The sequence below is a fragment of the Oncorhynchus kisutch genome, linkage group LG16, assembly GCF_002021735.2.
Source record: "Oncorhynchus kisutch isolate 150728-3 linkage group LG16, Okis_V2, whole genome shotgun sequence".
Taxonomy (NCBI): Eukaryota; Metazoa; Chordata; class Actinopteri; order Salmoniformes; family Salmonidae; genus Oncorhynchus; species Oncorhynchus kisutch.
Window position 1 is genome coordinate 48,328,745 of NC_034189.2, and position 14,696 is coordinate 48,343,440.

General features: G+C 44.6%; 2 protein-coding genes across 3 annotated transcripts; one reads left to right on the forward strand and one right to left on the reverse strand.

Moving 5' to 3' along the window:
• Positions 1 to 315: 315 nt before the first annotated feature.
• LOC109879666 (RCC1 and BTB domain-containing protein 1-like) lies at positions 316 to 8,849 on the reverse strand. 2 transcript variants are annotated; one of them, XM_031792727.1, is made up of 12 exons: positions 8,345 to 8,759; positions 7,542 to 7,776; positions 7,210 to 7,360; positions 6,890 to 7,056; positions 5,992 to 6,150; positions 5,743 to 5,850; positions 5,438 to 5,580; positions 3,087 to 3,277; positions 2,766 to 2,892; positions 2,430 to 2,581; positions 2,168 to 2,298; positions 316 to 1,694 (listed from the first exon to the last, which is right to left on the reverse strand). In XM_031792727.1, exons 1-12 carry the CDS (start codon positions 8,473 to 8,475, stop codon positions 1,554 to 1,556), a joined length of 1,836 nt encoding a protein of 611 aa, XP_031648587.1. In that variant the 5' UTR covers positions 8,476 to 8,759; the 3' UTR covers positions 316 to 1,553. The 2 variants fall into 2 exon arrangements, with proteins under 2 accessions (XP_031648587.1, XP_031648586.1); XM_031792726.1 differs by having other exon boundaries at positions 321 to 1,694; positions 3,087 to 3,280; positions 8,345 to 8,849.
• Positions 8,850 to 9,093: 244 nt separating this feature from the next.
• Positions 9,094 to 11,293, forward strand: LOC109879667 (ADP-ribosylation factor-like protein 11). The gene is made up of 2 exons (XM_020471831.2): positions 9,094 to 9,347; positions 10,522 to 11,293. The coding sequence occupies exons 1-2, from the start codon at positions 9,121 to 9,123 to the stop codon at positions 10,826 to 10,828; spliced, it is 534 nt and encodes a 177-aa protein (XP_020327420.1). The 5' UTR covers positions 9,094 to 9,120; the 3' UTR covers positions 10,829 to 11,293.
• Positions 11,294 to 14,696: the final 3,403 nt, after the last annotated feature.

Here is a 14,696-nt window from a genome sequence, read left to right on the forward strand (position 1 = left end):
CATCACAAACCCCTGAGATGCCTTATTGCTATTATAAACTGGTTACCAACGTAATTAAAGTAGTAAAAATAAATGTTTTGTCATACCCGTGGTATAGGGTATGATATACCATGGCTGTCAGCCAATCAGCATTCAGGGCTTGACCCTCCCAGTTTATAATAATGGTATTCATTAGGCTACTGTCTCTAGGATTAGAGAATGTATGTGATGGCCTCTAGATGGCAGCATAAGGACATGTTTGTAATTATCTGTCATTGCTCATATGAATGTTCAAATCAAAAATATATGAAGTCATTTCTAATGCATCATCCAGCATTGTATACAATAATGTAGTTTTGTTTATTTCAAAGTGGTTGCATCTCATAACTTACAAGTCAATAAACATGTTGAATTGTGGCACCAATAGCAACTGTTTCCATCCTAAATAATTGTAAATATTTCAAAATAAATGTAATTGCAAAAATAAACATAAGCAACAAATTATTTTATTTTATAAAAATAATAATCTAAGAATACAAAGCGTTGAATTTCAATTTCAGTACAAACACTCGCTTCAAAGTAAATTAGAATGTAGTAATGAACGTTAAACCATTAAAACAATATTCAAAGCAGCAGAATGATTGGAAATGCTTGGGTGGAGGGGGGGTAATCTCAACCAAAGGAATGCAATAAGTAATAGTAAAAAATGTAGATAATATCTATTTTTGTAAGAATAAAAAAGTTCACACAGTAACAAGTTGTATATGGTCCAAATGTTTTGTTTTCTGACTGGTAATAGAACTGAAGAGTTGAAAACCAACTTCCTGCTCATTGTTGCATTGCATCACCATGTTCATCTCAAGTCTCGAGAATTAACGTGCCTGAATGAATAAATGACAAGCTCTGCTCTACTTGTCAGTACACAGCATATTACAAATCATATTGAAACTGTCATTTCCTCAAAACATCCACAGGCTCTGAACCATAAACCCTGTCAAATATATTTCTGGCCAGCTACATCAAACCCTTCAACAGTAGAGCAAAGTACACAACTTTGATGCAAAAAAATATATAATAAAAATCTGCAAATCGGGGGGGGTTGACTGCCATCACCTGCCACCAGACATTGTCAGGCATGTAACAGTGTCATCTAAAGCTAGATCTATGGTCCTCCAATTAAACTGATGCTAAATGAGCAGTCTGATGCCATTTAGCAGGTTTGTAAACATGCAGTGACAGACAATGAACTTTGATGTCACTGTTTTGACTGGTAAAGGAACTTCCTCCCCACAGTGCCACCTGTCCGCGTGGAATATTAGGTGCACAGGCATGGACTGGCTTTGGCTTCTTTGGCTGTGTAACTGGAGGTGAGCCATAGTCACCAGATGAACACGCCAGACATGGTCTCAATGGATTAATAATATGGCAATTTAGAGATCCAGGTTCAAGCTAGCCATTTCCATGTTCATACCATTTCTTTCTTTGTCCTTTCTACCATGGCCAAGTAGTGTCAAGCCAAACCAGTTCATGCTAGCCCTTTCCTCGTCCTTCCTTCGGGGCTGGTTAGTGGTCAGTCAGTTTTTGAAGGACCCACAGCGGCTGGCTCTGCAGATGAACTCTTTGAGCATGTTGCCATCGATCTGCCAGAAGGCTGCAGTCTGGGTCACCGCTGTCAGGTGGTTCACACAGAACTTGAAGCAGAACTCCTCCAGGTCCTACAGGGAAGCGATCACATCCAGTCACAGTATGAACACGGGTACAGTATACAGCAGGTCAACAACAAGCGTCCCAAAACTGGCCCCCCTTAGTTCTGGGTCAGAAAAGACTAAAGTCACCAGGAATTCAGAAAAAAAAGTTTAACGTAAGGTAATCAAGGTATCTTGATTCTTTTCAAATAAAATATATTTTGGGGCTTAGTTGTATCCAATTTGTAGAGTACAACTTATTATAATTATGTTCCAGCACCCCAAACATCCGCTACGCATCAAAAAACGGCCCGCGGCTGAATATAGTTCCCTGGTATACAGTACCTAAATATGTATAAGATTGTATACAAGATAATCTGACTAATATGTCCATAATGACACGCTAACATCTCTCATAGAAGGCAGCCTCAAGAAACTTGTGGTAACCAGTAAGCATCTGAGCGGTTAACCCTTAGTAGTGACACTGTCACAGTGTGTCTCACCTCAGCGTCGTATCGCACGGCGGCAGAGAGCAGAGAGAAGGCGTTCTCCACGGTGATGCCTCTCTTGATGATGTGTTGACACAGACGTTTCAGACGGTTCTCACAGTAGGATGTGGCCAGGTCCAACAGGCCTGAAACAGAGACATAGTTCGTACACACAGCGGCTTTCCTATGGATGAACTTTAACTCAATAAAGTCATTTGATTTGATTCTGGGGCCCCGTATGGATCCTATACAGGATTCCTGCTTCAGTCCAACTCACCGATGGCGTCCTCTGGGGGCAGGTCTACGTTGTCAGTGTAGAGGAACTCCAAGAAGGAGCGGTAGACGGGGTAGGAGAACTGGTCGATCTCAATCACCTCCTTCATGTCCTCTGTCCAGTGGGACTGGAACATGGAGCGAAAGTGTTCACACCTGACAGAAACAATGATGGACACATGTTGTTGTGTTACATCTATAGACAGGTTTTACCTGGTTGGTCCTATTGGAAAGGCTAAAACTAGAAAAGCTACATTACTTCAAATAAAATGTGTGCGTGCGCTTGCTTCAGCAGTTTAAAAAATATATATATATTGTTTTTAAACAAAAATTCACATACCGGATCTTGAGCACAGCCTTGTGTACGTGGATGTATTTCCCGTCCACACTGAACTTGAGGTCGGCCGTCTCAGGGCTGTCGAACTCTTTCCTCAGAGACTGGGCCACAGTCAGGAAGTCATCATGCTCTACGAAAGAACACAACGCCTTAGCTGGGAATCATGGTGTGTGTGTGTGTGAGAGAGAGAGAGGGTTATCCTAGACCCTTGTGGTTAGGGGAACCTCCTACTTAAGATATCAGAAAAAAAAGAAAAAAAACCACATAACCAAGTTACATACTGCACCTTTAAATAACATTTAATAAATGATTAAATTAACTCACCCATGGAGAGTAGCCTCCACATGACAGACGGCGTAGCGAAGCAGGCGAAGACGTCGTCAGTGCAGGAGAAGTGTGTGAGGTGTGGCAGCACGATGGACTGACCCCTACACTGGCCCCACATGTACACCTGGCCGCTCTGGGTCTTACAGGCAGATGTGTGTGTGGAGTGGCACGCCGCGATCTCCACTATCCTGCTGGGGGGGGGGGGGGGGGGGGGGAGTGTGTTACACACACACACACTCTACCAGGTAACGGTACTCTCCTGTGTCTTTTGACCGCAAAAATAAATTCTGTGATTCTTGAGTGCATTGTTTCTTTACACGTCTTCCTACTCTGTGCCACGCCTCTTCAGTGTTTTTCCTTGTCCTTTTGCTGCCTATGGCGGGCCTCTCTCCTTTAAGATGAAGACAGGAAACACAAAAAGAGAAGGAAGAATGACAGGACACTGCTGAAGTCGCTGGTGTTCCATGAATTTAACTAGATGGGATATACACTATATGTGCTAAAGTATCTGGACACCCCTTTGAATTAGTTGCTTTGGCCATTTCAGCCACACCTGTTGCTGACAGGTGTATAAAAATCGAGCACACAGCCACGCAATCTCCATAGACAAACATTGGCAGTAGAATGGCCTTACTGAAGAGCTCTGTGACTTTCAACCTTGGCACTGTCATAGGACGCCACCTTTCCAACAAGTTTGTTTGTCAAATTTCTGCACTGCTCGAGTTGCCCAAGTCAACTGTAAGTGCTGTTATTATTGTGAAGTGGAAACATCTAGGAGCAACAACGGCTCAGCCGCGAAGCGGTAGGCCACACGAGCTCACAGAACTCGACTGCCGATTGCTGAAGCGTGTAGTGCGTAAAAATAATCTGTCCTCGGTTGCAACACTCACTACCGAGTTCCAAACTGCCACTGGAAGCAACATCAGCACAATAACTGTTCATCAGGAGCTTCATGAAATGGGTTTCCATGGCCGAACAGCCACACACAAGCATAAGATCACCATGCGCAATGCCATGCGCGTCAGCTGGAGCGTCATTAGACTCTGGAGCAGCGGAAACGCGTTCTCTGGAGTGATGAATCACGCTTCACCATCTGGCAGTCAGGTGGACAAATCTGGGTTTGGCGGATGCCAGGTGAAAGCTACCTGCCCCAATGGATAGTGTCAACTGTAAAGTTTGGTGGATGATGAATAATGGCCTGGAGCTGTTTTTCATGGTTGGGGCTAGGCCGCTTAGGTCCAGTGATGGGAAATGTTAACACTACAGCATACAATGACATTCTAGACCATTCTGTGCTTCCAACTTTGAGGAAGGCCCTTTCCTGTTTCAGCATGACAATACCCCCAGGCACAAAGCGAGTTCTATACAGAAATGGCTCGTCAAGATCGGTGTGGAAGAACTTGACTGTCCTGCACAGAACCCCATCGAACACCTTTGGGATGAATTGGAACGCAGACTGCGAGCCAGGCCTATTCGGCCAACATCAGTGCCCGACCTCACTAATGCTTGTGGCTGAATGGAAGCAAGTCCCCGCAGCAATGTTCCAACATCTAGTGGAAAGCCTTCCCAGAAGAGTGGAGGCTGCTATAGCAACAAGGGGGGGACCAAGTCCATATTAATGCCCATGATTTTGGAATGAGATGTTCAATGAGAAGGTGTCCACATACTTTTGGTCATTAGTGTAGCTTATGTCAGAATTGATCTTTTGCAGCAGGTTAGGAAAATTAACGTAGCAGCTTAGGAGTATTAGGTTAGGGTTAGCTAAAATATTATACTTTGACGTCAATTTGACATAAACTGTATCCTTTTTAGCCATGACCGTATTCCATGAACACAAAAGGTTGCTGCTTTTATTGTGCCCTCTGTCTTGTAGCTTGATCTCAAGGCCAACCTGAGGCTCATTCAAGAGTGTTATGACATGTTACACAACATTCAGAGATAGAAATGAACATGACAAATGTCCACGATCTATTCCCGAATTAAATCCCAATAACTGGTTTGCATGTTTTCAGTGAAAAGTTCATGCCTGTCAAGTGTCAAAACCATCTGTACCCCAGCCCACAACATAATGGCCCCCTCTCTCCCCTCCATTCTAGTTTTGCGTCATTGTGACAGGGACAATGTAAACTCAGAGACAGATTATTCCAGAACTGGTGTGTGAGCCAATGTTTGGACTATGCAGTGTTACCGTATGGACCCACACTGGATGGAATACAACAGAGAACACGAAGAGAAAAGAGAACTAACCATGGGTCTCTAAAAGATGACAGTTTCAACTGGGGCTTTTAGTGGGCAGTAGCAGCCACCAGAGCTACATCTCAATCCTGTGAGTGTGTCCTCTCCCTTACCTCTCCTTCTCAGCCATGATGTGTTCAGGACTGAGCTGGTTGCTCTTGTTGCCAGTACCCAGCTGTCCGTAGGTGTTAGCCCCCCAGGCATACAGCAGGCCCTCATCTGTTAAAGCTAGGGAGTGGGCGTAGCCTGACGCGATCTAGAAGACAAGTCCTTAAGGGTTTTACACAGTGGGAGTGGACAGCAACAAGGCTCTGGGCTCAGTTCTGTTTTGTATTAGTTTGAGTTGAAGTAGACATGAGTAGATGATTCAGATAGAGACATACAGGTGGTAGTAGTGTACACTACTGTCCAGTCTTACCTGTAGTACACAGAGACCCTGGAGGGCTGCAAGGCGACAGGGGGTCAGCTGGTTACCGTTGTTGCCCACTCCCAGCTGGCCATTCCCATTGTAGCCCCAGCCAAACACCTGCAACACACACAGGCCACGGTAGTCAGCAATATCTTCCTTTATGTACATGTTGCTATATAACATTTTGCTTTGACTTTCTCTGGACCGGAGAGAACTATCCAATATAAACCCATCCTTCCCAAGGGCTTGGTCTCTCACCTCCCCATTGTCGAGCACAGCCATGGAGGAGGTCTGTCCACAGGCGATGCCCATCACCACTTTACCCTGCAGGCAGTTGGTCACCCTGCGGGGGATTGGCTGGTTGGCTGTGGCACCTGAGCCCACCTGGCCACAGTTGTTGTAACCCCACGCAAACACCTAGCAGATACAATCATATAGACACCGACTGTCAACACTATACACAATCACACCTTGTGACCAGTGATCCTAGGTAACCATGATATTAGGTCATGTTGTAACTATCCCTTTACAGTGCTGAGTAACATATTTCAACACATCCAAGATAGCACTAAATATCTACTTTTGGAAATCATTAATAATTTCTACATTAACTTCAATCGTGTGTGAGACCAGGCCAGTGGGCCTGGGTTAGATACAACCAGCCTGGACACAGTGAACAGATTGTGTGTGAGACCAGGCCAGTGGGCCTGGGTTAGATACAACCAGCCTGGACACAGTGAACAGATTGTGTGTGAGACCAGGCCAGTGGGCCTGGGTTAGATGCAGCCAGCCTGGACACAGTGAACTGAGATAATACCTTCCTAACCTGCTGCTGGGACAAACATAAACCACTTAAAGAGACAGACAGCCAAGACAAGTGACCACTGATCAGCTCTGGTTAGAAAACTTGAACCTGACAGGGTTCCATAGTCCACTCCACACACTGACAGGCTACACACAACCTCCACCAATACTCCACTCATGTTCATCAACAGTGTTTTTATTCTCTTAAACATCATGTACCTAGCAGTAGTACTGTAGCAGTAGCATTAAGACACTGACATCTTGAAACAGGCTTATTTCAGGGTTACAAGTGTATGTAAAAGGACTTCCCTTCTTCCCCTGTAAAAGTATTTCCCTTCTTCTATCCCCTCACCTCTCCATCGTGTGTCAGGGCCAGAGAGTGATGGGACCCACAGGCCACTTGTGTTATTTTCTTGTTCTGCAGGTTGGTTGAAACCAGGATGGGTGACACCCCCTGGTTGGTGGTCCCGTTGCCCAGCTGGCTGTATCCATTGTGCCCCCAGGCAAACAACTCTCCCCCTGAGAAACAAACGCACCAAAGTAACAGAGCTATTTAAGTAAGCTGCAAAATTATACTATGACAATTATACTGGCTTTTGGTAAAGTTCTAGTAACGTGCCAACGTTGCCATTTGGTGGTGGTAAAAAAAGGTAAGGAAAGTGGGCACCATACCTTCTGTGGCCAGTAAGACGTGTGGTCCACTACCATAGCTGAAACTGACCACCTTCTTGCCTTGGAGGAAGTCTAGTTTCTTAGGGACCATGGTGCTCTGACTGTCTCCCGTCCCCAGACAGTTACTGCAGTTCAGCCCAAACACCAACACCTACAGGGAGATCAGAGACAAAGATGAAGAGAAGGGAGGGAGAGGATGCCATTACATGTAATTATATTTATTTAACTAAGAAACTCCACTCAGTAACCATTTCCACTGCTTTCCAGAGAGTTCTCTACTACATAAAAAACAATAAAGTTATTCTATACAATCGAGACACCCCCAGTCTCACCTCATCGTCCTGGGTGATGTAGATGGCTTCGTTGGCTGAGGTTCCGAAGACACAGGCCTGCCTGATGCGGGAGACCACCTGAGCCCCCAGCAGGGTGAAGAGGGGCCACTTCCCCACATCCACCATGGATGGGTACCTCACTCTGGCTCTCCACGGTGGGGGCTTCGGGGTGAGGACGGGGGACACAGAGGAAGGAGATGCAGGGGCTGTGAGGCCACCACTGTCCCCGCTAACACTGTTACAAGACAACCATCAAAGACAGACACAAACAAAACACTGTGTCTTAGTCTAAACCTCAGTGGTGAGGCACCCTGGTTTCAATGAAGGTATTCATAAAAATGTTAATAAATTGGCTACTTTATATGGAAAACGTTCCCATCCAGATCTTTCAACTGTCTCATACAGTTGGTTAAATAAATGAATGACTAGCTAGGTAGCTAACTACGTAAGTACTGCAGAGCCAACGCATCTCTGGCCAGGCACTCTGTTGACCATTGGGATTACAGTCGTGAATCTCAGCCACAACAAATGCGGCATCTATTAGCCTCCTAGCTGGCTAACAGTAGTTAGCTTACCTTCTGCCAGGTAGCAAACTAGCTTGCGACATGGTAACGGTCACCTAACAGTGACTGGTCAAGCTAGCGATTCACTACGTTGAAGGCTGCACCCATGGCAGTCTCCCTTTGCTGTTTACAGTTCCCTGGCTATTTACAAAGCAAGCTAGCCTTGCACCTAGCTGGATAGATTCAGCTCGACTATTAATTAGCCTACCTCCAGTAAATATGATTTGAAAGCACGATTACCAGAATAAAGCTGTCACTTCGTTGATGTCGTCGCTGATGTAAGGGTACCAGGCAGCCGCTTTGAGTTTAGCGATAGTTTTGCGCTCGAGCCCCGTCCATATTGTTGGTCCAGATGGACACTCTGACGTCATGGGCTGAAAGAAGGTGCGCTTGGTTTAGGTCATCCGCGGACAGAGTCCACAGTTGAGAAGATTTTAGGACACATGCGCCTAGCCTGGGTGCCAGTCTATTGTTCTCTTGCCAACTCCGAACGCAAGAAATGGGAATTAAGAATAACCGTTTTCAGCCCGCTGGTGTTTAAAAAAATATATTAAAAAACATAGGCCCAATTAAAATAAAAACATACTTTCCTCCCTTGTGGTAATAATCACCCCACTGCTTTCACCAATCAAACCCTAGATCTGCGCAATGAGGGAGGATGCATTTTGAGTATAGAGAAACTGAGAAAGCCTGTTGGTACAGCCTCTAAAAGAAGAATGTGAAAAGACTGGTTCTCATGTGACCATGTTTCTATTCTGAAACGCAAACTCAAGTTTTATTCGCAAGTGGGCACACCTGACGCTTTCACGCCTACTCCCAGACAAAAATACAAAAACTATTTAAAATCGAGAGCCACTGGTTGCACATATCACCGAATCTTATTTTGTTGATGTAAATCAGAGACTACCGAGGAAGACCCAACAAACTAACATTGTTCAGAAGCAGAGGTGGGACTACCGTACTTCCTCTTTACCTTCTACCTCAGACCCTGCTTTGCCTAGCCAAGTGCGTCTGTCATGGGGCTGCTTCTATCCAAGAGGGACAACAAGAGGACTCCCACGGTTGTTCTGATGGGCCTGGGCTCATCTGGAAAGTCCACCCTGCTCTTCAGGCTCAAGACAGGGTTGGTGATGGATACTTCCCCCACCGTGGGCTTCAACGTGGTGACCCTGGATCTGAACAAGAAAACGGCCTTGACCGTGTGGGATGTGGGCGGACAGGGGGAGATGAGGGTCAACTGGAGGTGAGTTGTTGGTTCTGTGCTATTCTATTTCTGTTTTAGCCCAGTACTACGAACACATCTCATTCCACTAATCATAATGCCTGTTATTAGACTGAACAAAAAATATAAACAACAATTAACACTTTTACGGAGTCACAGTAAATCAGTCAATTGAATTAAATAGGCCCTAATCTATGGATTTCACATGACTAGGCAGGGGTGTGGGCCTGCGAGGGCATAGGCCCATCCACTGGGGAGCCAGGCCCAGCCAATCAGAAGGGGGAAAAAATCCCTGCACAAAAGGGCTTCATTACAGACAGTTTCATCTACTGCCTGGGTGGCTGGTCTCAGATAATCCCGCAGGTGAAGCCGTATGAGGAGGTCCTAGGCTGGCGGGGTTATACATGGTCTGCGGTTGTGAGGTCAGTTGTACGCAATTTCTCTAAATCAACGTTGGAGGCAGCTTATGGTAGAGAAATGAACATACAATACTCAGGCAACAGCTCTGGTGGACATTTATGCAGTTAGCATGCCAATTACATGCTCCCTCAACTTGATATGTGGAATTTTGTGACAACTGCACATTTTAGTGGCATTATTGTCCCCAGCACAAGGTACACCAGTGTAATGATCATGCTGTTTAATCAGCTTTTTAATATGACACACTGGTCAGGTGGATGGATTATCTTGGCAAAGAAGAAATGCTCACTAACAAGGATGTAAACAAATTTGTGCACAAAATTTGAGATGAGGCTTTTAAAAAATATATATATATATATATTTTACCTTTATTTAACCAGGCAAGACAGTTAAGAACAAATTCTTATTTTCAATAACGGCCTAGGAACAGTGGGTTAACTGCCTGTTCAGGGGCAGAATGACAGATTTGGACCTTGTCAGCTCGGGGGTTTGAACTTGCAACCTTCCGGTTACTAGTACAAAGCTCTAACCACTAGGTGGCGTATAGAAAATGTATGGGATCTTATATTTCAGCTCATGAAACATGGGACCAACACTACATGTTGAGTTATTTTTGTTCAGTGTAGTTTAAATCAGGTGTAACAGTTAAAAGTCTAGAACAAATAATTGCACATTCTGTCTCCGGTCCCATGATCAGGTTGGAATAGAATAACCTTTTATCCTCAAAAATTGCAATATCATTAGCTAGACACTACCCTAGTTCTATAATTGGCAGGTACTACCTGGAGGGCTGTAAGGCTATGGTGTTCGTGGTGGACAGTAGTGACCGGGCCAGTATAGGGGACGCTCAGAAGGCTCTGAAGAATGTTCTGTCTGACGTCAACATGAAGGGAATACCTCTGATGGTGCTGGCTAATAAGAAGGACCTCCCCAACACCATGAACATCAGAGAGGTGTCCAACCAGCTGGAGCTGCCCAGCTACAAAGACCGAGCCTGGCAGATCCAGGCATGCAGCGGCCTGAAGGGAATGGGGCTCCAGCAAGCCTTCCTCTCTGTGGCCAAACTCATCAAGAAGAGCTGAGAGGAGACACGTCAGTGGAGATATCACTGTGAGAGACACTTGACAAGTCGGAGATACTGACCATATAGTGCACTACCTTAAACTAGAACAATGTTAAAGTACCTCAGAAGTAGTGCACTATAAAGGGAATAGGGTGCCATTTGAAATGCAGATTATAACCGAACAATGATTGTGGAAGAGCCAGGATTCTCAATCCAATTATGAACTAAGCGCAGGATCCATTAGGGCATTTTGATTGTGCAATCAAAATGGTTGAGATTTAACACTTAACATCACAGCAGTTAAATGTGCCTGCTAAGGGAGACTGGAGAGTATTGTTACACTTTGGAGATGTGGGGAAAGATAGCTAGGGAAACTAATATTTTTGTTTGCAGATTCATCACTATTTATATTAATGATAAACTAATAAAACATGCTAAACCTAATGTCTGTCTGCTAAATGGCATGATAATGTTTGTGTAGCCAGACCTTTGTGTAGTGGGCGTGCTAATGCCTATTATGTACATACAAAATGTCTAATTCTGCTTCTTCGGGGCTTGGTAGGAGAGGTGAAGTCGTTTGAGTGACAGCCATGATTGCCACAGCAGCAGTCCAGGCACCACCACCCACACCCCATTGAAGAAGACCAGGTAGATCCATAAGTAGAGCCAGTGGTCTGATTTGAGGTTGGGGCTGCCTGCCAGCCTGTCTGGACAGAAGATCACCCAGCCTCTGTACAACTCACACACACACACACACACACACACAACATGATCTGGATAAAGTGCCTGAAAACAAACAGACAAGGAGACTATTCACCCGGAGGGCCAGACTGTGCAACAACAAGACAAGCTAAAAACACATGTTGACCATTGAGATTCAAAACAAACAATGGCAAGTTTACTTAGGCTGATAACCAACTTGCGCCCAGGCTATATTTTCCATGTACAGTGCATTAGGAAAGTATTCAGACCCCTTGACTTTTTCCACATTTTGTTACATTAAAGCAACATTCTAAAAATGGATTAAATGGGGGGAGTTCTCAGCAATCTACACACAATACCCAATAATGACAAAGCAAAAACAGGTTTGACATTTTTGCAAATGTATTAACAATAACTGAAATATCACATTTACATAAGTATTCAGACACTATACTGAGTACTTTGAAGCACCTTTGGTAGCGATTACAGCCTTGAGTCTTCTTGGATATGCTACAAGCTTGGCACACCTGTTTTTCTTCCATTCTTCTCTGCAGATCCTCTCAAGATCTGTCAGGTTGGATGGAGAGCGTCACTGCACAGCTATTTTCAGAACTCTCCAGAGATGTTTGATCGGGTTCAAGTCCGGGCTCTGGCTGGGCCTCAAGGAAATCCAGAGACTTGTCCCGAAGCCACTCCTGCGTTGTCTTGGCTGTGTGCTTAGGGTGGTTGTCCTGTTGCCCCAGTCTGAGGTCCTGAGCAGGTTTTCATCAAGGATCTCTCTGTATACTTTGCTCCGTTCATCTTTCCCTCAATCCTGACTAGTCTCCCAGTCCCCGCAACTGTAAATCATCCCCACAGCATGATGCTGCCACCATACCTCACCATAGGGATGGTGCCAGGTTCCCCTCCAGACGTGACGCTTGGCATTCAGGCCAAAGATGTCAATCTTGATTTCATCAAACCAGAGAATCTTGTTTCTCATGGTCTGATTGTCTTTAGGTGCCTTTTTGGCATACTCCAAGCGGTCTGTTATGCGCCATTTACTGAGGAGTGGCTTCCGTCTGGCCACTCTACCATAAAGGCCTGATTTGGAGGAGTGCTGAAGAGATTGTTTTCCTTCTGGAAGGTTTTCCCATCTCCACAGAGGAACTCTGGAGCTCTGTCAGAGTGACAATCAGGTTCTTGGTCACCTCCCCGACCAAGGCCCTTCTCCCCTGATTGCTCAGTTTGGACGGGCGGCCAGCTCTAGGAAGAGTCTTAGTGGTTCCAAACTTCTTCCATTTAAGAATGGAGGCCACTGTGTTCTTGGCAACCTTCAATGCTGCAGAAAATGTTTGGTATCCTTCCCCAGATCTGTCACCTTGACACAATCCTGTCTCAGAGCTCTTCGGACAATTCCTTTGACCTCATGGCTTGGTTTTTGCTCTGACATGCACTGCCAACTGTGGGACCTTATAGACAGGTGTGTGCCTTTCCAAATCATGCCCAATCTATTGAATTTACCACAGGTGGACTCCAAACAAGTTGTAGAAACATCAAGGATGATCAATGGAAATAGGATACCCCCAGAGCTAAATTTTGAGTCTCATAGCAAAAAATCCTTACGTAAATAAGGTTTCTTTTTATATTTAATAAATGTTTAAAAAAATGTTTGACCTGTTTTCGCACTGTCATTAGGGGTATTGTTTGTAGATTGAGGGGAAAACCGTATTTAATCAATTTCAGAATAAGGCTGTAACAAAAGGGGTCTGAATACTTTCCAAATGCATCTATGTAGATGGTAATAGGTCATTCAACACATCACATGCTGAAGACAGACCCTATAAAAATGTAAATTGTGACTTGCTAATGCGATGTAAACACTTGTTTGTGTAATGGGACAATTCTGAATATAATAATTAGTGTTCTCTATAAAGAAATATGGTACCAATATAGAAATGAATGGCATAAAGCATGAGAAAAGCCTGACAATGAAGCATATTTAGTACCAGTGTTCCTACCTGTAGTGTTTGTCCTTGACGATGGCATAGACAAGCACCAGGATGCCATCCAGGACGACCGTCAGCAGCTCCAAGGAGACGATGGTGGGGTCAGAGTGGAGCCAGCGCTCATCTGCCTTTCCATACTCCTTCCCTACATGGACAGGATATCTGTTAGAGCAGTATCTCAATATATTCCTGGGGGACCCCAGGGCCAGAGGGTGCACGTTTTTGTTCTACTCCGGCACTAACAGTGATTGATACTCCATTCCTGTATATTATTCATTTTAATACTATGTCCACTAGATGTCTCCCCACAACCAGGCTCCAAAGCACATCTCAAACACACGCACCATTTGTTAATTTAATTTATATTTTCCATGATAAAAAAAGAAAGTTCAATACACAGTACTATAAATTATTTAGTTTAATCATTTTTTTTTTTACATTGCACAGGTAGCCTACTTAAAGTTCAGTAAAAATATTGGCTGAAGTCACTTGTTGGAACCGTGGCAACATGTACACCAAGCCTTCTCACTCACATTACACACTCACCAAGGTAATGTGAACAATTGCGTGGTAGAAAAGCCACACGAGCACCCATCTATCAGTTCCAGAGCATTTTCGTCCCCCATATCTGCACGAGGATGTAACCCACGACGAACTGAGCGGCGCAGGCCAGCAGAGAATAAACAGTCACGGGAGTAAAGAGAGATTGGACTTCTTTAAACGCCGCTGATACCATTTTTCACAGAAAACTCGACTCAAACCATGCAAATTACTCTTTGAACTTGCAATTATTGTCTCGTCCATAAAGCTAGATAGGACTCATCTTTGTATCTGTGACATTGCAGTGTCTGCCTGCCCTGCCGATGCTGTCAATCTCAATTTTGAAGTAGTACATTTTCTTCTTCATGATTGGCTGATCCATCCTGATGACCCCGTTGGACATGACGCTAACAGAGTCACCAGGCGGGATCAACCAATGAAGTTGTAAGTCCCACCCAGTTGACTTCATTACAATGGTGGAAGCCCTCAATGGCACTTCCCATTCTAATATACTGCTCAAAAAAATAAAGGGAACACTTAAACAACACAATGTAACTCCAAGTCAATCACACTGTGAAATCAAACTGTCCACTTAGGAAGCAACACTGATTGACATTAAATGTCACATGTTGTTGTACAAATGGAATAGACAGGTGG

Excerpts from the sequence above, each read along its gene's own strand:
- LOC109879666 (XM_031792726.1), bottom strand. The coding sequence starts at position 8,475 with ATGACGTCAGAGTGTCCATCTGGACCAACAATATGGACGGGGCTCGAG. Across the intron at positions 7,777-8,344 it reads GAAGTGACAGCTTTATTCTG|TGTTAGCGGGGACAGTGGTG; the intron begins GTAATCGTGCTT and ends GTCTTGTAACAG. Across the intron at positions 7,361-7,541 it reads ACATCACCCAGGACGATGAG|GTGTTGGTGTTTGGGCTGAA; the intron begins GTGAGACTGGGG and ends ATCTCCCTGTAG.
- LOC109879667 (XM_020471831.2), top strand. The coding sequence starts at position 9,121 with ATGGGGCTGCTTCTATCCAAGAGGGACAACAAGAGGACTCCCACGGTT. Across the intron at positions 9,348-10,521 it reads GAGATGAGGGTCAACTGGAG|GTACTACCTGGAGGGCTGTA; the intron begins GTGAGTTGTTGG and ends TATAATTGGCAG.